We start from the raw sequence: 25,983 nt of genomic DNA, 5'->3' as shown, positions 1-25,983 counted from the left end.
ATAGCGCTCGGCGGTTGGAAGGCAAGTGAGGGAGCGCAGCTCTGCTCCCACCTGCTGCCACGCGCCCCACCATAGACGCTGTAGAGCGCCGCCAGGCGGCGCTGCTGCGCTTCGTATCCGGGCGAGTCAGCGGTGTCAGTATCATGACTGTAATCATGACTTCACCGACACGGCCATCCTGTGATGCACACGTCCTCGTGTGTGTTATTCTGTAACAAGACACAGCGAACAGTATCTTTACAAATTACTTAGCCTACTACTATTTACAATGCTCTACATTAACACTATGCTTATAGTAGGTATCTTAAAAGAAAACTAATCAACTTCTTTATTAACAGGAATGAATAAACTTCTTGCCACACAGACACATTGTATCATTGACTCATCAATCTCTAAGTTCAAAAACTAACATCTTCAGTACTCTTTCATTAAGCTTTCATAAACCATAATCAAATCAAATCAACCTCTCAACGGCTCATCGGCCAAAGCAATCACAGTTGCATTCTCATTACGCGCCTACCTCCAAGGGGATCGCCGAGTCAACCTTTGACTCTCCACATACGGTTCATCATGAACCCGACCTCCGCCAGAACTATACGCCTGCCGCCTGCCCACAGACTATGCGAACATAGATGCTGATTTCTACTAGACTACGACTACGTATCAGTCTCTGGTACGGTCTCAGTATCACTTATGCAAGCTTAATTATTATTTACAGGCTCCTCAACAGCCTCTTCATTCAACTCCGACTCATCGTCCTGAAACTCTTCAATGATACAAGGTTCTGAGGGCATCTTTCTAAGCCTATCGTGTGCGTACTTGTAAGTACGTTTCGAATTCAACGCCTTTAAGGTGTATCTGTCACAATCTAGTACCTCTATCACTTGGAATGGGCCTTTATATTTAGGATCTAACTTAGTCTGGTTTCTCTCTTCATTAGCCAGTAATACAAAATCTCCTACTGAAAATTTGCTAAGTTTGGCCTTTGTGGAATCAAATCGACGCTTCTCATAAACAGCTGAATTCTTAATAAGTTGAGCAGCTTCAACTCTAAGTGCAGGTAAGTCAACCTCTATTTCGTCATTACATGTCATAAGAGTCAATGGTCGCGCAACTTTACCAATCATGAGTTCTAATGGACTCGCTTGAGTAGTACGGTTTACGGTGCAATTAATGGCGAGTTGTACTTCACTTAACGCGTCTTGCCAGGATCGGGTATCGCTAGTTTCTACAGCCGTTAGCATAGACTTTAGTACGCTCATAGTTCTCTCTACCTGCCCGTTAGCACGCGATGATCCGGTTGCGATTAAGTGTAACGAAATATTACTAGCATCACAGAACTCTTTAAACTCCTTACTGGCAAAGCATCGTCCTTGATCCGCTATGATCCTTGTTGGCGCTCCAAACAACGCTACGCTATCTTTAACAGCCTGTATGCTACTAACTGTGTCAATTCGTGTTGTGTGAAAGAGCAGAGTGTATTTTGTGAAGCCGTCAACTAATACGAACGCGTATTCTTTTTGGTCGTTCTTCCCGCTAAGTTTACCGGTTGCATCGATGTGGATAGTGTGCCATGGCGTTGTTATCTTAGGGATTGGATGGAGCTCCGCTTGAACTCGGCCTGAATGTGATTTAGCTACCTTACATGTAACGCAACTATCGATGTACTTCTTTACGTATCGCGCCATGCCTTCGAACCAATAATGTTGGTACAACTTTTCCAATGTTTTATCGGAGCCTAAATGTACTAGAGACTCATGGATATTGTTTACGACGGACCAGCATAGAGCTTTGGGTAGAATAGGCAAACATCTCGTGCGTCTATTACGCTGAACCTTCCTATGAAGAATCCCTGCTCGCACCTCGTAAGTATTGGCAATGTCCGCACTCAGTGTACCATTATTGAGATCAGTTAATAGCTTGCTAATTTCGGGGTCACGTTTTTGTTCAGCAATTATCCAATTATTTGTAACTTCTGTAAAGTTAATTTGTTTCTGCTCTGCATTTGAAGCTACTTGCGGTTGTAACTTTTCGCTCGACTCTACATGTGACTCTATGCTCGGGACTTCCCTAACGCTTAAACTTGACTGAACGCAGCTGTCCTGGTTTGCGTTTCCGAGGTTTCGTGAAAAGAAATCTACGTGTTTCATGTACTGTCCGGCTTTGTAAACAACGTCGAAATCAAAAGATTGGAGATATGCCCACCATCTTTGGACCCGCGGTGTCAAGTCAGCTTTCTTACTAGAGGACCTTATAGAGTTGCAATCTGTTACAACTGTAAATTTACGCCCGTGTAAATATTGTCGAAAATGCTTAATAGCATTAACTATAGCTAGCGTCTCAAGCTCATAACTGTGATATCGCGACTCCGCCGGGGTGGTACGCTTGCTGAAGTACTCTATTACGTGTCGCTTGCCGTCCACAGTTTGGAATAAAATAGCGCCATAGCCGTTAGCACTCGCGTCAGTATGCAACTCGACGGGGTATTCTGGATTGTAAATCATCAACACAGGTTCTTTTGTCAAAATCGAAATAATCTCCTGTCGAATTTCTTCATGACGCGGCTGCCAGATAAACGAGACATTTTCTCTGGTAAGATTGTAAAGAGGTCCCATAATGCGCGAAAATTGCGGTATGAACTGACGGAAGTACGTAGCTAAGCCTATAAACTGTCTTAACTGAGTTACCGTTTCTGGTGGTGGCAATTCGGTAAGGGATCGAACCTTACGCTTATTAGGTTTTATTTGACCTGCACTAATCTCATATCCTAAAAATTCTAGTTCAGTTTTTAGGAATGAGCATTTCTTTAAATTTAAAGAAAATCCCGCCTTCGTAAGTGTGTTTAAAACGACTTCAAGCCTTTCCAACCCTTCAGTGATCGTTGCAGATGGAATTAACACGTCATCAACGTACACAATGACGTAATCATAAGCCAGAGGGCCTAGCGCTTTAATTATCGCTCTTTGAAAGACAGAAATGGCATTACGAAGACCAAAGGGCATGGACAAGTACTCAAACTGCCCGTCAGGTGTAATAAACGCGGTTCTTTCGATAGATTCTTCCGATTTGATAGGAATTAAGTGAAATCCACTTGCGCAATCTAGTTTAGTGTAGTAATTAGCTCCCTGTAGACGTCCAATGAGGTCAGAAATTAGCGGTAATGGGAATCTATCAGGCACCGTGTTGCTGTTTAGTTCGCGGTAGTCAATGCACATCCTATCACTACCATCGCGCTTTTTAACCAAGAGAGCCGGGCTCGCGAATGGGGAACTACTCGGACGGATAATATCCGCTTGCAATAATTCGTCTACGCGGTCACGCATTATTTTTCGCTCTTCCGGGCTGAGGCGATAGGGACGCCGTTGTACTGTACGAGTGGGGTCAACAAGCCGAATTTCAAGTTCTCCTGTAGTTACGCGAGTCTTAGGCATACCCGTGACAAAATAATCAGAATTACGCTCTAAAATATCTACCAACTGCGGCTTATTACTGTCGGGAATATCCGTGTCGACATTTTGGAAATCATTTTTGACCGATAATTCGATTTCACAACTAGCTATCACTTTGTGTTTTTCTAACTTAAACTCAGATGACGTCATATGAACTGCAAAGCCTTGATTTAAAATTTCGCGACCAATCATTATCTCATTTTCTAATATAGCGTCAGGCACAACATGTAGCAAAATTTCTAACACATTATCACCTATCTCAATGACACACAGTATTTGCTGGATGCTGACTGTTCTTGATTCACCAATACCCTTAAGGTAAACAACGTTATTATAACGTTTCCCAGAAAATTTACGTGAAACACTCTCTTTAATCAAAGAACACTCAGCACCAGAGTCATATTGGAAAACGAAAGACTGACCTTTATGATTTAAATTTCCTGTTGGTGCTTCTACGACGCACACGTTGACACGACGCTCAGCATTGGGCCCGCCACCGCTGCCACCTCTGCTGGCGCCCTGGGCCGCTGGACACCGGCTCGCGATATGTCCTGGCTCGTTGCACTTAAAGCAAATGATCTTGCCCGATGTAGTTGGCTGCTGCTGTGGTCCACTTCGTGTAGTTGGCACGGCAGGATTGGTCCATTTCTTGCTTTGAACCTCCTTGCCACGGTGAAAGCACTCAGATTGCTTGTGTCCGATTTTTCCGCAGTGAAAACACTTTACAGGGGGTAGTGTGGAAAATTTGGCACGTTTGAATTCTGGTGCGATTTTCTGATCCAGGGATGAATTAGCCTTGCGTTTTAGGAAGGAAAACGCTTGTAGCTCTTGCTGGAATCGATTACGAGTGCCGATTTCAGTTGTGTATGCCAAACGATGTAATTTCGAATCGAATTGCGACATGTGAGCGAGCACTGTTGATACGGCGATCTGCTCCACAGTTTTTCCTTTCCAGTTGTTCAGTAGGGAAGTGATTAGGCGGCTTCCATAAGAGGCTAGTGTCTCGCCGTCCTTGGGCTTATTATTGTTTAGGTTAATGAGCGTCGCAGCTGAAGTTTCGACAGACACGAATCGCGCAACGAACATTTCTTTAAATTGGGTCCATTTCATACCTGCATACGATATCTGGGCAAGCCATGTCGATGCCACGCCTTTCAAGGCCTTGCTGATTACAACAACAAGCTGGCCTCCTTCTAGCGGCTTGTCTGCGAAGCACACGTCGGCAGTCGCACACCATGCACGTGCATCTGCATCAGGTTTTTCAGGGTCGAACTCCGGAAGCGTGATCTTGTAGCCAGCACTCGGTCCAGGTTGCTTGAGTGCGGCGATGAGGGCTTTCATGTTCTCGTTCTGCATCTCGAACATCATGCGCCAGTTCTGCTCCGTGGCACCTTGGTCGCTGCTGAGTGGTGCTGATGCTGCATTCGCCCGTTGGGATCCCACTTCTGATGTCGGCGAAGGTGAGGGGTTCGGCAGTAGCTCTCCATCTCCATCAGACATAGTGGGCGTGCAATGGGATCCGGGCTTGATGGAAACACTCTTTGTAGGCAATCACTTGATTTATTAGGTAGGTGCACTTCACAGAATACAAGACAGACTATGATACGAAACGTAGGGTACAGGTCGATAGCGCTCGGCGGTTGGAAGGCAAGTGAGGGAGCGCAGCTCTGCTCCCACCTGCTGCCACGCGCCCCACCATAGACGCTGTAGAGCGCCGCCAGGCGGCGCTGCTGCGCTTCGTATCCGGGCGAGTCAGCGGTGTCAGTATCATGACTGTAATCATGACTTCACCGACAAATAGATATATTATTTGTATATATTTATGTAAGTGTGCTCGTACAACCTCTTCCTAGAGTGCGGTCGATAGGCTATGTATGAGCTGTCCCCAAACATTATAATAACAGTATAAAGTTACCAGTAAGGTTAGTAGCGGGCCGGCTCGGCTTGGGCGGCGGCTCGTCGCCCCACGACGCGGCGGTCACGCGCCGGTTCTCGCGCCGCATGGTGTCCCACGCCGTGCTGCGCTCTTCTTGTAGGATCTCACTGTGAAGGGAACAATAGAACATTAGTTTATAATATGACGATTGATGGATGTGGAAAGTATCCCAGTATTGGTTTGGGGCAGCAGTGAACTTTGCGCGTCAAAAGTATCTCAAGCGTCTGATTTAGAGGTAGATCTGTTGTCAGGGTTGTGAGGCACGTCGAATGACTTAAGTATAACAGTTATAACTATACCTTGATTTACCTTATATACAGGGTGTTGCAAAAAGGCTATACTAAGCCCAAACCTAGAAACGTGTGCAGCAGCGTGTGTGTGTTATATTTTACCCGAAAATAAAATCAGAATGTCAAAATTCTTACTATAGCCTTTTTGCAACATCCTGTATATCCTGCAAACTTGAAGGTAAACATTTAGGACTAGTCATTTAAGGACTCCTTATTACAATAGGGGTATTAATTAACTCACTATGCGGTCTCCTTGAGCTGGCTGGGCTTGGGCCGCTGGCTGGGCTCGTAGGCCCAGCAGCGCGACATGAGCGAGTAGAGCCGCGGCGGGCAGCGCCAGCCGCGACCCGTTCTATTACTAGCATTATAGGACCTACGACGCAGTTTCAAACATTCTGCCGCAGTTTATAGAGCATTATATATCCACCTATTGCTCTAAATGCATAACGCTTCATAGTTTCCATTTTGCGAATGAATAAAGTGACTATCCTAGCTAGACGGTAGCTTGTCGCTTGCTTTTTGGGTAGTAAAGGGGTTATTAATTGACTTACTATGCGGTCTCCTTGAGCTGGCTGGGCTTGGGCCGCTGGCTGGGCTCGTAGGCCCAGCAGCGCGACATGAGCGAGTAGAGCCGCGGCGGGCAGCGCGGGGGCAGCGCCAGCCGAGACCCGTTCTCTAGCTTGCCTATGACGTCATTGTTTTTCACGCCGCTGAAGGGCTTGACGCCCAGCATGAGGATCTCCCACATGCATACGCCTGCGGGGTTAAGGGGTGGATGAGATTATAAGATCAGATCAATTACAAAGAGCCCTTTTCAAAGGAAAGGCCCAAAAATAGAAAGAGGGGAGGAGATTTTGGAAATATATTTGAACGATAAACAAAAACATTTCACTGTATTACAGAGCATCTTTGATTTTCGTTAAAAATGGCAAAGTGATTGGTTGGACATGCATTATACGCTTTTATTTACGTAGATAAAGCATGCCGTGTAGCGCGGGCAGAATCCAAGGTTGCGATAGCTCTCAAAACCGATTATTTTAAGGGAGGTAGATAGAATCCTCTGTTAGGCTCTCATTCACTCCTCAATTTTCATCGACATTTACCTACTAAAACAGTTAACCACAATTACCAAACATCCACACATCCGAGGCCGACGTGAACCTCCTGAAGTTGATAGACTCGGGCGCCATCCACTTGATGGGCAGCTTGCCGCGCGACGCCTTGTAGTACGACTTGTCCTCCACCATCTTGGAGAGGCCGAAGTCTGCCAACTGTAGGAGAAAAATATTATAATTAGACTAGCTGTTTCCGCGAGCTTCACTTCGCCTTAAAATGATTTCCCGTGGGAATTCCGCGATAAAAAGCCTAGCCTATATATGTGTATTAGTAGGATCCAGATGCATGATTGACAGATTCGAATCATTACAAATTAATAGCCAGATAGATATAGCTGCATCAAGCCCGCGTTCCGTAGTCCGGGATGAATCTGGGTAGGTACACAACAGTGTGGCTACTACATCATTTTAAAGAAGGTCTTCCCAAGTTGGGTTTTTAGTTTCGTGGGCCACCGCCTGACGGTTTCATTTAGGCGGCTAGCTTTATTTCATGGATACCGCGATGTAGCCATTGCGTATTTTGCAGCCAACGGTTGTCTTCAATACCACTTCACACTGTGTAATTCACAGGATTTATAGATTGATATGGAAGTTCCCACTTATAGATGTCGATGTCGCCACAATACATAACTAAATTTCGTTCAAACATTATAAACTTTAGTTCTATGAATGAGTACATAGAGCAACGTATCATAAAACTGTAGGTACAGTCAGCTGCATAAGTAGCTATACACTTTCGAACCTTGTCAATCTAACAAACCGCCTATCCATTCATTGAGCATTGACGGCTCGTCAGTTTGACAAAGTACAGAAGTGTACAACAACTTATGCACCTGACCGTAAGTTAAATTCTTCAAGGAAAACCCACCTTAACACAAGTAGGCGTGGACACGAGTACGTTCCTAGCGGCTATGTCTCGATGGACAAATTTCTTGCTCTCGAGGTAGCTGAGCGCCGTGGACAGCTGGTAGATGTATAGCACCAGCGTGCAGGTCTCCAATCTGGGGAGGTAAGTGGGGAGATCAGTATACATACAGTATCATCATAATAAATATTGCACATTTTTGGACTAAAACGTATCTTACGATTAGCACTGTAAACATGATATCATTATCCGGTAGGTAAAGTTAACTTTGACATCTGTAAACGCATTGATTTTATTGGTCCGGAAAGGCTACGCTGAATGCCTAGGCCATGACAGTTAACACTATCATATAGAAAACTTAAGGAGAGGAGGACTGTGCAAGAAAGAAAACCGATAGCGACTGAGCGGCATAGCGAGCACCAATGGCGTCGCTTGGTAACTTACAGATGGCTTCAACCCATTGGTCAATCTCCCTTAATAGTGTTCCGTAGGCATACCTGTGCTTGTTCTGCTACAGGTATGCCCTCAGCTCGCCGAGCGTGGCCAGCTCCATCACGATCCAGATGGGACTCTAATGACTAGACATAGAGTCTAGTTGACAGATAATTTGATAGCAATTTGTATGACATCTTAATCAGCGCCTCTGTTGTTGATGGCAATTCGATAGGTGGTTCAGTAGGGCTAGTATGCGTTTTATTAGTTTTTAAGGTAACGTTATAAACTAATAAAACGCATACTAGCCCTACTGAACCGCCTATCGAATTGCCATCAACTAAAGTCGTCAATATTCGTGATACGCACACAGATTCAGTGTCTCTTCCGCAAGTCAAGCTCACGCACATTGGTAAATTTTAGTCATTCAGCTTCAGCGTTTTAGCATGCTGCGTTTGCTCACGCTACTGTGTAGGCTGTTCTATCTATCTCGATAGTTATTGTAAATTATATAGTTTCCTGTGCCTTAAGGTCGTCGGTGGGGGTCTTCCATACCTGTGCTTGTTCTGCTGCAGTAGTCGTCATACCTGTGCTTGTTCTGCTGCAGTAGTCGTCATACCTGTGCTTATTCTGCTGCAAGTACGCCCTCAGCTCGCCGAGCGTGGCCAGCTCCATCACGATCCAGATCGGGGGCGAGCTGCACACCCCGACTAGACCCACGATGTGAGGGTGCGAGAACTGCTGCATTATGTCTGCGGGGAAATAAATTGTGTGAGTATGGATTTATGATTTAGTGTCGAACCAATATGTAACTGTTAGTGGCAGCTGAGTTTCTTCTTATCGACTCAGTGATTTATACAAGCCCTGGATTGGGACTTAGGGACTGATAGGGATAGCCCTGTCATTGTGGTGATAGTATTAGCCATCAGACTAATTGTTAGTCGCTCATTATACATACGGCCGGTGCGCCGTATACGAGGTACAGTAACATAACTCGAGGAGTCTCACTAAAGGCTCCGTCACATAAACGACCTTCTCGCTCTAACCCATTGAACACCTGCGACTCGTAAGGTGTCGTTTCCACGATTTATGGTGTTTATGTGTGAGAGTCCTGAGGCAATATCAAACAAGAAGCCAGACAGTATACTAACAAGCCTCTTCCAAAAACTTCTCCGCCGTGTCCAAATCCGCGTCCATCTTGCACGTCTTCACCGCGACCCGCAGTATGAACTCGCCCTCGCCCCCCGCACCCCCCGCAGCCCCCGCCGCCCCGCTCTTCTTTTGTAGGGCTAGTTGACGACGCAAGGAGGGGTGGTTGGCGGATGTTACTCGGCATGTGCCTGGGGAGATAGAGGATAGCATTATGTTACAAACAAACATTTAAAAGTATATAAATTTTTCATGCTGACATCAATTTTTACTTGATGTAAATAATAGTGTGGGCATCATAACATTAAATAATACTATGGATGTTACCTTTATGTACATCGCCAAACTGCCCCTCTCCTATGATGCCGGTCAGTTCGATTTGATTTCGGACTAGCTCGTAATCTCGCACTGTGAAACAAATAAAGAAAACATTAATATTTTATGTTTTATCACACAATATTTTTGAAGAAGATTTAAAATCATGATACCTTTATTGGCATCAGGTCAGCGTCCGGAAATTGTTAGCATATAATATATGTACTATTGGTAGGTACTTATATCAGTCAATGCTGTTAGTAAAACGAGTGGCTAGATAAGGAAGGCCGAAGACGAGGGCATTTTACTCGTATATGGCATTTGTTCGTGCGACAGAGTATATTGCTATATCTATTGCAGGTTCCTTTAAAGCAGCCACCTAAACTACTTCCTAAAGGTAGCCTTAAAGAGATCTCTTCTAGCCATACGTCCGTATATCACTGACCGGCGGGCGTGGAGTAGTCGGCGTCGTCGCAGTCGATCTCCGCGTAGTCCTGCGACAGCAGCGTGTTGTTCCCCTCCCAGCTCTTGCCTTCAGAGGAACTGCTGCTCATTTCCGCTGGAAATTACAAATATTATTGTTTAATAACGTTTATGGAATAGTTATATACTCGTAGAACGATCAAGTCTTCATGTTTTTGTCTGTGTATGTTTTGTGTATACAATAAAGTGTCTATAAATAAGTCGGTATTCCCAGTAGGCAAACTGTTTACATGTTAATAAATAGACGCGCTTAAGGTCGAGTCCCTTTTGGAGGATGGCGTCGTCGTATGTTAAACCAGCAAACTGTGAACACGCGCTTACTCAATCGGCTAACTGTTTGTCTACTGGGGACACAGCCTACGACACGGATACAGAAAAAAACTTACTTTTGCACTGACAAGTGAGCAACTTTCCAACGGTAGCTTGTAAAAGAAATAATTATTTTGTAGAAATAATTTTTTTATTCGTTCTTTAGAAGATAATACACCCACACCCACTTTAAATTACCTACATTCTATTCACAGAGATGCATGCATACAGTCCGTTTCATATTATATTTGCCCGAACCTAAATGGTCTAACTATATTTAATTTTTGTTTTATTTGCCTGTTTAATGTCCCACTGTTGGGCAAAGGCCTCCTTATAAATTTAATTATAACATTATATTTTATCAATCATAAGAGGTTCCTTACTTTGTCTGTTCCACAGCGAGGTCTGTGAGTCTGTGACTAGTCGGCAGTATCCGTCCACCAAATCCGCTAAACTTTCTGCAGCCTGAAATAAAAACACAGAATAAGTTACCTCGTATTTCAATTGATTTTGTTACAATTTCTAAAAGTTTTTTTTCAAAGATCCTGCTGGAGTTTTTTTTCTATTCAAAAAGCCAGTGTTCTATTTACGTATTGGTCAATGTAACATCATGACATCACTAAAGCTTGTGTAAAAGTTATGTCTAGTATTTTCGGACTTGCTCATGGCACCCTTATGAAGCGTTTACACTAGTCAGTGACGCGCGATTTTCGCTGCGCGGCTAAAATAGACCATCTACTAAGTGGCAATGCCTAAGTAAATAATTACGTAGATATCGGACACTAAATTGTATGAAATAACAACATAACATTTACCTCAACACTGCTGCACGTTATAGTAAGTGTTTCCGTAGCTCCCTTCACTCGCAACTGCAACGCTGCCTTGCCACATGAAGACCCACTCTGTCGGAGAGAGAATAGAGTAGAATTTCACTTCAATCGACGTCATTTTTTATGATTGCTTTAAATATATGAATATGAGTCAACATATTTCTTAGTATGTGTTAATTAATAAAGTGTAGTTAGAAAAACTTAATCGATAAAAATACCTTAATCTAATTATATCGGGTTTAATCACTAAGGGTGAATTCGTCCAAACATCACGTTACACGAGAATAACTATACCGGAATAAAATTTATACGCGAGTAAATATCTAGGATAAGTACATTTGCATTCTACCAAGTTATACCATGATTAAATTGAATGAACGAGGAACGAAACTGTAATGCAACTAAAATAAAAATAGCTGCGTTTCAAAGCATGCAATAGAAATAACATGCCAACTTAGTTTGAATAGATTATAAAAGTATGAAATTGTTTATGTTTTAATATTTTATTCGCTGTTGTTATTCTGAGACTTTTCCTTTTAACGTACTTTTGTTTATGTTTTGACAGATGTGTTTATATGTCATTATGACGGTTTTCTAATCAGCTGATGTGCTGCCGCCATTACAAAATTACTCTCGGATAAGCTCGTTACACGGTCAATTTTGGCGGTATAACATTTTATTCTTGGGATAAGCTAGTTATCTTGGTTTCAGGTTTGGTAGAATGCAAAATCTGCTTACTCGCGAGTAACTGGTACTTTACTCGTGAGTAAAAAGTTACTCGACGTTGGTCGAATCCGCCCTAAGAAATATACTCCTTATGTGTTGTATTTTCCCGGTGGCTATGTTACAATGACATGTATCATAAACTAACTAACAGCATTTTTCCACAGTATCTACTATTTAATCTGAGGTTGTGCCTGCCTAGGAAAGAGTTATTTTGTTAAAGCCATATCTCTAGAATTAAATCTACACATTTTTGTTGAATGACAATAATTAACTTTTATAATTACTATACCTGAGTCTGTGAAGTCTGCGTGCAGCTAGACTTGAGTGTCTGCACCGCTTCTATATCGCTAAATGAGGCTATCTTGCTGTACTGGGCAGGCTCACCCGCCTTGTGGGACACGTACGATATATCTGGAAATAAAACATAGGTACTTAAAAGGGTTTATTAATCATTCTTTACACAGCTAGAGTGCAGGGTTTCTATTTATTTATTTTATTTATTGAATTATAGGTAATAATACATAAGAATAAAAACAAGCTTACGGATAATAAATGCTATGTGGTTATACGTTTGAACATGAATCAAAAACTGGCATGGGTGTTTTAAAAAAGAACTGCCATTTGTGTTAGAATCATTTCATGGTCTGTCGTAGTGAAGTGAACCTTATTTAGTTTTAGTTTAGTTTTTATTGAAAATCCAACAGCGTTACATTGTAAAAATTAATGCTAAGTACAAACAAAAACAGTAAGGCTAATAATAGGATTCACAGTAAGATTACTATAGTAAATTCTATATCGAGATCGGGACAGATCACAAAAAAGGCTTAAAAAACTTAGGTAAGTATATATAAGTAACATAACTATAATATCTGTTTATCTATAAACACAAGGTGCAGTACCGATGTCGGGCCCGATGGCCAGTTCGACCGGGATAGCCTAGCCGTGATCCCACCAACCCGCAGTGGGTGCAGGCAGGTACTTACACCCCCACAGAGAATAGAATAGAATAGTGCAGTACCGATGTCGGGCCCGATGGCCAGTTCGACGGGGATGGCCCAGCCCGACCCCAGCGCTCCGCTGAAAGACTCGCGGTCGTAGCCGTAGTGCGTGTGCATCGTCTCTAAGTAGCGAAGCATACACTCCGTGTCGGATAGGTTTGCCACCTGAAAACGAAATTAAAATAGTTATAACCCCAAAGTAATAAGTAATATATATATTCAGTAAGGTTGTTATCAGTATCAGGGGGTCATCACTGTATAAGACCAAAAATTTGTTTATGAGCGCTGCAGCGCAAGCCATAACTCTATCCTGTTGTATTTAATGTAGGTACAAATTGCACGACAGAGCTCTTGTTAAATTGTTTTTCGTCAGTATAGACTAGTATAGAGTTACTCTCTAATAAGTGTAACATCCATTGTATAAGTCTCGATGACACTGGCCTATATATATAGTTAACTATAGCTGCTAGTCGGCGAGTTCGCTGTAAACTCTCTCCGTGTCAATGAGCGTTTTTTTACAATCTGCTTTTAACTATCCGACTGAAAACATCAAACAACAAACTTCATCGCTTATCGCTGGCTTTAACACTATATGCCGGATAGCAGCTAGTTAACTAGCACAGTGTCATTGATTCTTTGTACACTAGCCCTTTTATAATATTAGTAGAACATCATTATATAAAAATACCTTCTTAAACTGCTGCTGTATGGCCTTCTTCAGCACCTTCGGCTTGACCTGCTCGAGCACGCACTTGGGCAGGAACTTGTGCAGCCCGAACTCCTTCTCCAGGTACTCGATGTTGGACTTCTTGTCCATAGAGATCTGCATGTCTTTGCAGAAGTATCTGGAATGGGAGAGAAACAGGGTGTTAATAAATTAATTAGAAGATCAATCTGATCGTTTTGTTCCATGATTTTGGTTAATTTAGCAATCTTCGTTCTTTCGGAGCAAAAATGGTTGCAATACAAGCTCTATTTCAATACTTTCTTCTTTTGAAAGAAAGAAGAAAGAAAATTCGTAGAAAATTATCAAATTTAATCATATTTGTAGTCATCACTGCACCATTGCGGTAGCTGGTCATAGAAGACGCTATTTAACTGATAGGTAGTTGGTATAACGACTTGGAAGGTATAATTGACTTACTTTATTTCTAAACAACATATTTGCACGGCCAGGTCTTGGTCCACTGGGTGATTGGCATTGAGGTAGTCGTGTCGAACCTGAAACATAATATAAACCAATGTTTAAAAACTATAAACGTCATTATTATATACTTGGGCGATTTACAAATGATACTATAGAAACTTCTGTTGAAGATCAGATGTCTGGTGGGGGAAACAAGTTAATAGGCAAGCCTAGCGTGGGTCCGCCCTCAAGCCCGCTGGACCGACGAGACACGTAGCAGTATCTGGATGGATGAAGAAATTGACGGTTCCGGGCTGATGATGCTGACAGAACAGACGGAAACAGGATGCCTAAATTCAACAATAATGGACGGTTTTGTCCTACTCTAGCTGTCTCTGTCGCACCTGGTCGTAGTAGTAGTGGAAGGTGACTCTGTCTCGCTCGCACAGGTCGCGCAGGTTCACGGGCAGGTAGCGCACGCGCAGCTCGAGGCGCCACTCGCTCGCCGGCCATCGCGTTTGGAGCTCCGAGACCGGAGTGTCTTGGTGGATCCAGCGGATCTGGGGACGGAGAAAATACATATTTTAGATAACTATAACGTCTATAGTAATTCATGAAGGGATAGCCCCCTGGAATGACGTATCACTGGTTCCTTATATACGTCTGGAGCACCCTGGGTAGACAAGATAGATGCGAATCTGACTGGCCAATCCTTTCACCACGATTACAGAGCCTAGTCTATAGTTAATGTGTTTGCTACCGACTCACCGACACGCTTAGAAGAACATAATGACGAATACGATAAATAATAAAATCTGCAATATGAAGAGGCAATGGGCCGGTCATGTATTTCAACGAACCAATGATCTACCGGTGAGGTAAATGAGTTCTCGAATGAAGACCACGGAATGGCACCCATCGGACGACCTTAGACAAGTTGCCAGTAGTGGCTGGTTGAGCAACATTAACACACTAACCTTCCCACTAGTAAGCTTCCTGGCCCGCAGTTGAACCCGCCATTGGGGGCCTGACGTGGTCTAAAAGCTTCCGTTCCTTTTTCCATCCCGATCAATCCCATCGTTTTCCGCACGAATCCCATCAGATAGCTAAAGGACAACCTGATGCCGAAGGGAGGTATCTTGTCTCCATCGATAAACGCCTCCTGTTTTCCTTTCTTTTCCATCACACAGCGCTTTCTATATGACAAAGCCTTTGCGTTAGAGGGAACATAACACACTAACCTTCCCACTAGTGAGCTTCCTGGCCCTGAGCGCGTAGCAGTGCGCGTACACGCGCTCGCCGGCGGCCAGGCGCGCCGCCAGCAGGCGCAGCACACAGCGCACTCCCCCCCGCCGCAAGCGCACCACGTTGAAGCCGCCGTTGGGGAGCTGACATAGTGTAAGGGATTCTAATCGGAAAGAATGCCTCAGATAGTCATTTGTCAACGCCAGCCCGTTTTATTCATTCCAGACCAATCTTCACCAATCGCATCAGGTAGCTATAGCTCCTCTTTCGGTAGGGCAACCTATGGAAGGAATGCCGCTATTGGTAGTATATCCGACCGCCTCAGATCGTCATTTGTCAAAGACAGCCCGTTTTAGTATCTCTTTCCGGTTCAATCCCATCGTTTTAGTATTTCTATCGGTACGAATCCCATCAAGTAGCTATAGGACAACCTGATGCAGAAGGGAGGTATCTCGTATCCATAGCTAGTCGCTTGATCTTCTTCCTTTTCCATTAGTCAGCGCTTCCTATATGGCCAAGATCTATCTTGTCTGCATAGCTAGACGCTTCATCTCCTTCCTTATCCATTAATCAGCGCTTCCTATACAACCATGCTTCCTTTTTACCCTAGAGGCAATAACCCACTAACCTTCCCACTCGTAAGCTTCCTGGCCCGGAGCGCGTAGCAGTGCGCGTACACGCGCTCGCCGGCGGCCAGGCGCGCCGCCAGCAGGCGCAGCACGGCTCGCACGCTTTCTTCACCCGCCGCCGCGCGTACCACGTTGAAGCCGCCATTGGGGAGGTGGACCTTTAGGGTCAGCGGGTCGGTTGTTGTGGAGGCGCCTGGAAGATTGAGGGGTTGGGTTAGAAGGTTGTAAAAATGAAGGGTCACAATAGCTTTACAAATAACTTTACTACGTAATGAATCTGAGTGGATGTCGCTGGAAGTGTGGTATTTTTTCGCAAGTAAACCTTCGTAACTGCAGCTTCAGGGATTTAGTTGTCGAATACTTCCATCTGACGTGCCACGCTTTCTAGCGTGTTAGCATCATGGATAATAGCAACCATAGTGTGATGCTGTCACCAGCTTGTAAAATCTTCCGTAATTCGGTTGCATCGGGCTACATCAAACCACTAGACCAGATCAGGGAGATCATTTATAAAAATATTAAAGAGAATCGGGCCCAAATTCGATCCTTGTGAGACGCCCGCAGTTACTGGGTGGTTCTTTGATTGAAAGTCGTTAACAACAACATAAAAATAGCGATCAGTCAAGTAAGATCCTAGCCATAAGAAAAGCGACCCGAAAATACCATAAATACTCAGTTTTTTTATTAAATTTTAATGATCAACATTATCGAATGCCTTACTGAAAACTTACTAAAATACAGACCTTAGCTTAATTCGTTTAGTATCAGAGATTAAAAAACATACTTTAGTAACAATGAGATCTACTTTACCCTGCGCGTTGGGTTGCCTCTTGGGCGAGCCACCAGGGGGCGCAGACTGCATCGCGCGCGCTAGCCCTTCGCCCCCGCAGCGCCCGCCGCCGCCCTCCGGCTCATGGCTGGAAAGAAAAGAGAAAATAACGTTAGTTACTAGTATTTAAAAAAAAATGGCTTGAATTCGTAGAAGTTTTTGACACTTTAAAATTGTTTTAACATTCACGTTGTGATATACGAACGTCATTAACACTACATTTTTATCTTATAGATAGTTAGGTTGAATCTGGTTAAGCTACATACACACCCACATAATTTGACAAGGTATTTACATAAAGTACAATTAAGGGCCTATTTACGTTGACGAGCTAAACACATAATTTGGACAATTATACACAGATCACAATGGTGTTTCACTTTGACAAGGTTGTCTGTGGATACAAACGATATGGCGCAAGGTCGGGCTACAGTGATTTGTGGTCCTTTTCACAATTTGTCATAGGTATGGTTGTTGTTGTGAGGTATGAATAATGCATTTAGGTCCAATTTCAGGCTCTGTTACATTTTTTACGGTCGATTACTCTCTGGTTAGCGTGTTTTGTCAGACACAATAAACAAATAAATAGCATACATAATGTTTACCTTTTTGTAAAGGCATTGCTATATCGGGATTTTGTGTAATCCGTAATATCTCGTTTTTCAGTGGTTTCAAATGTCGACAAACTCCAAACTACAGGTACTTAAAAGATTTTAGCCGGAAATACAAAAAGGTTTAATATTCTACTCCGAAGTCCTGAAAAGCTCATCACATAACAAGTTAACTAGCCATAACCGTTTAATAGTTATTCTCAACACCAGGACGCTACGCACGTTGGTTCTACCTTTTTTGGCATAAGATTTTTTTGCCTAATCTCGTATTGCATAGTAACGTTTGGTCAAAGTCTCGTTACGCCGAAAATCGTATGGCATAAATCTCGTTTAGTAAAAAGTTATTTCGCATAACATTGTTTAGCCTAATAATGGTATGGCCAAATCTTGAATAGCCTAATAATGCTATGGCATAGGTTTATACAAAGTAATAATATTCGTTTGACTTTAACTTTGACGGAGCGTCTCCCTACATAGCGCAAACTGGTGCCTTGTATTGTTTCTGCTGTTTGGAAAACGCTCCGCTCCGCTTTGCTGCGCTCCGCTTTGGTTTTGATGAACATGTGCACCTAACACGCTCCTCCTCGCTTTACTCGTCGTCGCACCTATTTTTAGGTTTCGATCTCATGGGGTTTGTAATAATTATATTGGTCGTTAACTTTCGATTTTTTGATCATACAATATCGTGATTTTCGGGATGTAGGAGAAAAATACCACAATTTGTACATTTACTACATACTTAATATATTATTTATTAAGATAACATTACGAGAAACAAGATTATACATAGGTATAGACGAACATAAATTTGAGCAAACGAAACTTAGGTGTTTAAAGATTGTGCCTAAAGAGTTTTAGACGAAACGAGCCTTATGCCACATAAGTCTTGGCAAAGTGATGGTTCGGCCAAAAAAGTTTAGACCATACGAGTTATGCGAAATGAGTTTTGGTCAATAAAGATTATGCGAGATGAGCGGAACCCACGCACGTTGCATCGATTGGAACCGTCCCGGGGATGCAAATGCACAATTCCACCCCACCCCACACTTACCTAACATACCTACAGCCAATATATTACGTACCAGCTGTTCCCGCGCGCTTCGCTTCGCCTTAAAAAGTTTTCCCGTGGGAATTCCGGGATAAAAAGTATCCTATGTTCTTTCTCAGGGTCTAGACCATATGTATACCAAATTTCATTCAAATCCGTTCAGTAGTTTTGGCGTGAAAGAGTAACAGACAGACAGACACACACAGTTACCTTCGCATTTATAATATTAGTGAGGATGTTACTCAGGCATGTATAAGACCCACTTACGGAGAGTATACCCTTAAAAGTTCGGAGACGTGATTATTGTGCTGGAATTCAAGTTAAAATCATCATATTTTTTTGAGTTTCGTAAAAACTCAAATACTAAACCAACCTAACCTACCGGAAATTATTCGCAAGTAAATTTTGTAAGGTTAAATCGTATTTTATAGGCGGAAAGAATAGTGATAATTATACATAAGATACCTATATTAATAATAATGATCTGATAACAATTCTATAAATATTAATATTGATTATGACTATGTTAAACTCTGTCGAACTTGCAAAAAACACCCTGGTACTCTAGTACAGGTTTGATAGTTTGTCGAAAACTATAAAAGTTTACGTTTTCTCGCATACTAAGTGGCGCCTCTAATGGAAACTATCATGAAACTTTTGACAGATAATGTATGCAGATGACAGGAGTAAACGTAAACTTTTTTCCTTTTCATAAATAGCAAAACCCGTACTAGAGGGTCTGTTCACATATCGACAAGCACGTACAGTTTCAATCTCAGTATCAATATCTCAAACAATATGCAAGCACGAAGGCGACACTTGTGTTCCAATTGAGACCAATTTGGCACGAAGCAGCAATTAGGCCTGTTCTGCCCCCCACTACCCTTCAGGGGAGGAAGCGGAGCCCTATTGTGGAGATCCTAGCAATAGGGCTGATACCTAATAAGAGATATGATCATGATAACTGATGACGATCGTTACGCTTACCACACTAGTTATTAAAACGGCTATTACACATAAAAAATGCTAAGGACCAGGCAATTCAATTTCAGTCACACATTTCCGGTCAATTTACTCGTATTTTTTATTTCTTTCCTTTCCCTTCAAATGTTAATTGTGTCATTCAAAAGGTTTATCTTACCTAATCATAAATCATAATACAAAACCATGGGATTGCAAACAGCTCAAGAATATCTCCTAATAGAACAGCAACAATGCCGGTGTGGATCTATGATAATATCTCACGTTAGACAATCGGTAGACAGTACGATGATACATGATTCATCACTACGTTACGCAGTGGTAGTACGAGTTTGTGTGTGTGTGTGTCTCTGTGTGTATATTCGTATCATGGGTGTGCGAGTGTAAGTACAATGCACTTGCGTGGATTGCAATATACATGATGTAATTGATATTTTCTGACATGATTCTGGTTCGTTAACGTATTGAGGGCGCGCGCGAGAGATCAATAATTAATTAATATTTGAAAAAATAAAGGTCTGCTTAAGTATCGGTGATATCCAGACGTATGCATTATGAGATATGCTCCTGCAAGTTTCTACCAAACTTAAACAAAACATTGTATGTACAAAAATATGAAAATTGTACTTAATAATAAGCTGAAACGTATAATTATACAATGTAAATGGCCGTTAGTGGATCCTAGGGGAATGATTATGCAGTGATAATATATTTGCATTTCAACATGGGTATACGTAGGTAGGTGCATATGTGTAGAGCCCTATGCACGTCTACAAGTTCAACGCATATATCACTTAGATAAAGTACACAAGAGGGAATGGTAAATTTACGTACCAACCGTAGCGTACACAGAGGGGCACACTCCATGTGACGAAAAACTATGTTTCGGAGTGCTTCTGTGCGCCTCAAGACTCTATACCTTTGTATTAAACGTGCCGATTGGAAGAAATCTCTCGTTCGTTATTTTTTCGTCAGTATAGAGTAAGAGCAAGTTTCGTCGTCGATAAGGAAACGGAATCTACATACTCGAAAGTTAATGATTATTTCTAACATTAAAGCGACACCGTTAAACTTCAAAATGTTTCAGTTTACAGTAGTACGGGAATAAAATGAACCACTTAGGTAAAAAGCTTTTCACGTAGCCCTACTTGAAACCACACAAAATAAAAACAGGCAAATAGGAATGTTTCATAAAATTTAAAATAAATAAATATGAAAAGTAATTTAGTTGGCTATAAATTGCGTTTCGAACTCGTAAATCGACAGAATACCGGGATAACTGTAGGGACAATAGTGAATAGTGATTAATGCGACATTCTGATTTAACGAATTTCATAAATTGCAGCCTTTTCAAAACAGGCATCGGTATAAACACTGTTACAATTCTACAGAATACCTACCTGCCTACCTTGTAAAATATAAATGTAGAGAAAAATAATTTGTTGGTATAGCATGTTTTTTTCGCTAATAACGCCTGCTGGGCTTTTGGTTCAACCCTTAACCAAGCTAGCTAGCTTAGGTATTACGAACTCTAGAACACTGACATACAGTCTGAAATACAACAGCTGTTGCTATAGTTTAAACAGAGATATAGCTAAAACGTATGAATATTCACGAACGAGACTTTGCATACCGGACCATCAATTATTTCGTCGAAGTGGAATGCAATTTAAACAGTTAAAATATTTGTTAATTATTATTATTTTGTTCTACGGTTCAAGCAGTCCATAGTATTTAAATAGCTGCAGTATATATTATGTTTTATCGGGAATTATATAGGTACATATATGTAATCAATTCTAAGGTACAAACATTTTATTTTAATGTAGGTACCAATAATATTGAAGCCTCAAGTAGAGTAGAAATATCTAAGGAAATATACAACTGTACCAAATATAGCTTGTGCCTAATAAAATATTGAATATTAGTGAATAAACGCTGAGTTGCAGAAAGGGATTTTAAGCTAATGTTGACCTTAAATGACGGGGTAGTACCCCGTCTGACTACTAAAAGTAAAGTTACTAAACTAAACATATTTCTTAAACGAGACGATTTACACCATCCCAAACATAATTAAACATTACCTGAGTCTTCGTGACTTTAAATAAAGTGTTTAGTTTACGTCGCACTATTAATCACAGGATTTGGCACGTTGCAGAGTTATAAACTAGGTCGATTAATAAATCAACACACACATTCAACACATTTATTTAAATTGCTAAAGATCATCTCTGAAATTATTATAAAACGAGTTAAAATGGCTCTTAACAAAAGAAGACGCCGCTATTAACAAAAACTCGATACGAAAATGTTACAGGTTAATTAAAATAAACGGCCGAGTTTAAATTATAACTGATAACTTAATAAATCAGCTGAAAACTAGACGCTTTATCTCTTAGTTTAGTTAGTCTCTATCGTAGATATTTAGTTATTTCGAAATTAAATATTGATTTGATTTTAGACCCATATTTTTTTCATATATTTGTATACTTACTAAAGTACCCACAAAAACAGTTAAACTAAAATTATTATAATTATGAATAATATATCTCAACCACATTTCTGTTTACCCAGCAATAATGAAGCTACTAAAGAATATCTATTATATTCTATTCTACTAGCTACATTCAGTTTCATCGGCATTAGACACTATATCTAGATTTAACACTTTGGTGCATGTCGCCCCTAATAATTGAATTCAACTTCGTTCGCCACTAACAAGACAAAATTTTATTGGTACTTATCATTATTCAACAAGAAAATAAAATTATGCCTCCTGTAAACTACCCTGAAATGTCACAAAAGGGCGATGTCCCAAAGACGCATGAAACAAGGTAAAAAATTCCGGGAAAACTTAAAAAAGTACCAAATAAAAACCGGCCAAGTGCGAGTCGGGCTCGCGCACAAAGGGTTCCGTAGTTAAATCAACCTATCTCAAAAACTATAAGAGATACTTTGATCAAACCAAAAATCGTTGAAAGAGTTAATTAGCATGCATCACCTCTATTTTTTTTAGAATTTTATACCCCGTAGTTATAAAAATAGAGGGGGGGGGACATACTTTTTACGACTTTGAGAGCTGATATCTCAAAAACCGTTCACTTTAAGAAAAATGTTTTTTAGAAAACTTTATATCATTTTAAAAGACCTTTCCATTGATACCCCACACGGGTATGTACATCGAAAAAAAAAATTTCATCCCTCAGTTACATGTATGGGGGGCCCCACCCCCAATTCTTTTTTTTACTATTTAGTGTCATATTTTTGTAGCGGTTCATACAACACATATTCCCATCAAATTTAATCACTGTAGTACTTATAGTTTCCGAGTAAATCGGCTGTGACAGACGGACAGACGGACAGACGGACAGACGGACATGACGAAACTATAAGGGTTCCGTTTTTGCCATTTTGGCTACGGAACCCTAAAAATAAAACTAAACAATTGAACGCACAGCACTGACCAATGAACTTCGTAAGGTTGGTGCACCCGAATCTAATTTTACAGCCGCTAAATATAGGCGCGGCAGATGAATTAGAAGACATGACATCGGCGGCGCCACAAGAATGCATAACCAGGGGGCTTATAGTGTCATTCGCCTGCTATCGTCATCAATTTACTTCCGAAAGGAGGTGAAACTGATAGTGGTCATGATTGGTAAAATTATTTAATAGGTCCGTAATTTTTTTACGCTATGTCAATAAGACAATGGGGACCTTCATCATGTCATCACGACCCATCACTTCCCCACCACGGGTCTCCTTCCAATGAAGAAAGGGTTTTAGGCCTTGTCCACCTCGCTTCCTATAGGGACCTTCCTTACCACAAAACATTTAAAAATAATTGACTGAATTCTTTTATTCTATTTCCGAGCTATCAATATTATTAAAACGTTGAACATGGATTACCACACTCGTAAGAAATGACAGTGAATTCCTTTCTGTACTGATTCAAAGTGATCACGATACGTTGGAGGAAGAGAATAGGGCCCCGACGTGACTCACGGGTGTAAATAATAACGGGCACACAGGTCGCCGGGCGGTGGGTAAAGAACCCATCAATATTGATTGCTGATAATAACGCGACGATTGGCAAATTTGGCGACGTTCATTTCCATCAATTGATGACCCGTGAGGCGAGTTCGTGATGCGATTTGGTCTTCACCCGGAGTTTTAATGCTTTGAGCTGCTCAACGGCTGTCATAGGCACGTCTAGGTCATCTAGGTATATCATGTCTGGGATGCGATCTTTCAACGGTAAAGACACTCAGAGTGCTATTAAAAGAGCTATTCTCGAGGTTTTCATAAATAGGTACTATTCACCTCCCTACCAACATGTTCATAGCTTCTGTAAAAACAGTTCAAAATTATTTCAAAAAGTGAAACCATTATGACGAAACAACTCCTAACCCCAAAAACACAACGAAAGCGAGACCAGAAGAGAGATTTCGACAAGAATCTCTCGCAATCGACTTGTTAAAACAGCTAATTAAACAATCTAGCTTTCGTTTTTAATTGACCCCAAAAGGGCCTGTCACATGGCACCTATAGGCAGAATCCTTCAGTGGGCGCCCACGCAGCTTGCGACAGTGAGGGCCAATCGGCTGTCATCGGTCGCACGCGCACGATTTGAAATAATAAGGCGCGAGTGGCGAGCAAGCATTATACCCACAAACCTGCCCACTCACATCAAAATGATTGCACAATACCCAGCCACATGTGCTAATGTGAAAGCATTATTACAAAAAAACGCAATTTAAACGCAAATAATTTAAAATTCAATAACCGATTCTTAAATTGAATCTTTAAGCCACAGCAAAATTAATTTCAATGTGCATTGAATAAACGAAGTAGTACTAAAGAAGGACCTATAGAACGACCCACAATCAACATTTAAATGTCATTCGAACGTAGCAACAGCAAACCCACAACGAGGAGTGTTATTTACAAACTAAAAGACAATACATATTGTTGCGCAGGTACCAGGAATTCAGAACGCGGCAAGAGAACACATGAACAAACCTTTTGGAGCGCACTCTGGTGTAGCGCCAGGTGTTGCTGCTGTAGTGTCCAGAGCTGGAGGGACAGAGCAGCAGCTGCAGACTGTTCGGCCGCGGCTCCCGATGCTTCTTCGCACGCATCCGCACCTGCACCTCATCTGCTTTCCTAGTATCTTTGACCACGGGCGGCTTCTTCGCATCCACGCTCCAGCGCTGTCGGTCGTTCAAATCGTTCATCACATGACATCTCGTTTCTACATCCACGCTCAGAGGTTCCAGACTGTTCCTTCCTCTGTCTCTGAACTTCTTGTTCCTTATTAAGTCAGGGAATATCTCTAGACTGTTTCTGTCGTCGCTCTCTTTTATTTCTACTGGTACGTTTATAGGTCGTCGGTTCTCGAAGACCACTTTCGAGTATTCGTTGCTGCGGCGCCATAGACGCGGGGACAGCGGCCAGAACCGCCCCGAGTGTGCTGGTTCCATCACCATCTTCGTTTACAATTATCACTATTTCTGCTAATAGCCACTGAACTGCACTATTTGCGTGATGACCTTGATTTAACAAACATTATTAATTAAAGTTGCGAGTGTCCAATCATGACAGCTTAATTAATTGAATTGACAAGTTACAAAAAACTGCCTTCCTAAAAGTTTAATGATATGAACACTGACGTACGACGCTGGATTTGGAAATGTATAGTGCGACAAACTTATCTGTTCCGGTGACAGTTAACGAAATTGGTCAATATCTAATTATTTACTAATAAATTATATATTGATATAGATTAAATGGGTTTATTAAAACCGCAAGGGTAAATTACTATTACGGAAAAACTTCATATCTTAAAGAATGAAGAAATATTAGACATTTACGTGAGCTCTCACCGGAACAGATAAGTTTGTGGCACTGTAAGCCAATAGGGACGTCTGTCTGCACCAGTCTACGACTAACAACTAACTTCGTACCAGTGTCCTGTACCATGCCCCCCTCTAAGCGATTCATCATGCCATACGCCTACACATACAAAATTATTTATTAGAAGACGAATCAAGATGTTTATAATATCCGTTCCTATATCTATAGTCGCATTAGTTAAAGCCTACACAGGAAAATATCTTAAACAATGACTTGATGGTAAAACTTATTTAAATCTGGACAGTAGGTAATAAATATATAAATCCAGCACATAAGTATGCAGGTACAAAAATAGCATTGGAGATAGGAAATGATGATAAGCATATCAATGAGTCAGGATTATCGGATATTGCTCTGCTCAGCTGCATACGAAATGTGTTGGGTCAGCAAACTCTAGAGGCACTGTATGGCACTTCATACATCCGCACTTGTGTAATGTGAGTACTGATATAGTCTGCAGATAACACTTACGTGATTGTCGCAGCAATTAAAAGGATTTCCCTATGTAAATGTTAAGGTGATCGAATAAATTAATTAATTACTTGACGAGTTAGTGAAAGTGAACGATCGCATTGCCAGATTGGCCCAGTTTTTTATATAGATTAAATCATTACAGCATTATCAATACTATCGCGGATATTGAGAACTGCTATCAGCACCTTTCATACCTACGTAGTAAAATTCGCAGTAGAAATATATAG

The 25,983-nt window shown here is 41.6% G+C and overlaps 1 protein-coding gene across 1 annotated transcript in view; it reads right to left on the bottom strand.

The window, feature by feature from the left end:
- Window positions 1–25,983, bottom strand: part of LOC105388640 (focal adhesion kinase 1) — a 45,742-nt gene that overhangs the window by 8,055 nt on the left and 11,704 nt on the right. Inside the window, exons 2-20 of the mRNA XM_048628184.1 lie at window positions 24,389–24,918; window positions 16,708–16,814; window positions 15,999–16,090; window positions 15,265–15,366; window positions 14,428–14,583; window positions 14,042–14,118; window positions 13,586–13,742; window positions 12,918–13,062; window positions 12,189–12,310; window positions 11,159–11,245; window positions 10,727–10,808; window positions 9,997–10,110; window positions 9,564–9,644; window positions 9,239–9,427; window positions 8,707–8,839; window positions 7,659–7,791; window positions 6,805–6,946; window positions 6,227–6,431; window positions 5,365–5,492 (exon numbers count right to left, since the gene is read on the bottom strand). Coding sequence (XP_048484141.1) covers window positions 5,365–5,492; window positions 6,227–6,431; window positions 6,805–6,946; window positions 7,659–7,791; window positions 8,707–8,839; window positions 9,239–9,427; window positions 9,564–9,644; window positions 9,997–10,110; window positions 10,727–10,808; window positions 11,159–11,245; window positions 12,189–12,310; window positions 12,918–13,062; window positions 13,586–13,742; window positions 14,042–14,118; window positions 14,428–14,583; window positions 15,265–15,366; window positions 15,999–16,090; window positions 16,708–16,814; window positions 24,389–24,855 — 2,719 coding nt within the window. The 5' untranslated portion in view covers window positions 24,856–24,918. The remainder of the gene's footprint in view (window positions 1–5,364; window positions 5,493–6,226; window positions 6,432–6,804; window positions 6,947–7,658; window positions 7,792–8,706; window positions 8,840–9,238; window positions 9,428–9,563; window positions 9,645–9,996; window positions 10,111–10,726; window positions 10,809–11,158; window positions 11,246–12,188; window positions 12,311–12,917; window positions 13,063–13,585; window positions 13,743–14,041; window positions 14,119–14,427; window positions 14,584–15,264; window positions 15,367–15,998; window positions 16,091–16,707; window positions 16,815–24,388; window positions 24,919–25,983) is intronic.

This window comes from Plutella xylostella, chromosome 20 (genome assembly GCF_932276165.1).
Source record: "Plutella xylostella chromosome 20, ilPluXylo3.1, whole genome shotgun sequence".
Lineage (NCBI taxonomy): Eukaryota > Metazoa > Arthropoda > Insecta > Lepidoptera > Plutellidae > Plutella > Plutella xylostella.
The sequence above is the reverse complement of the archived record's forward strand: the minus strand, read 5'-3'. Positions and strand labels throughout refer to the sequence as shown.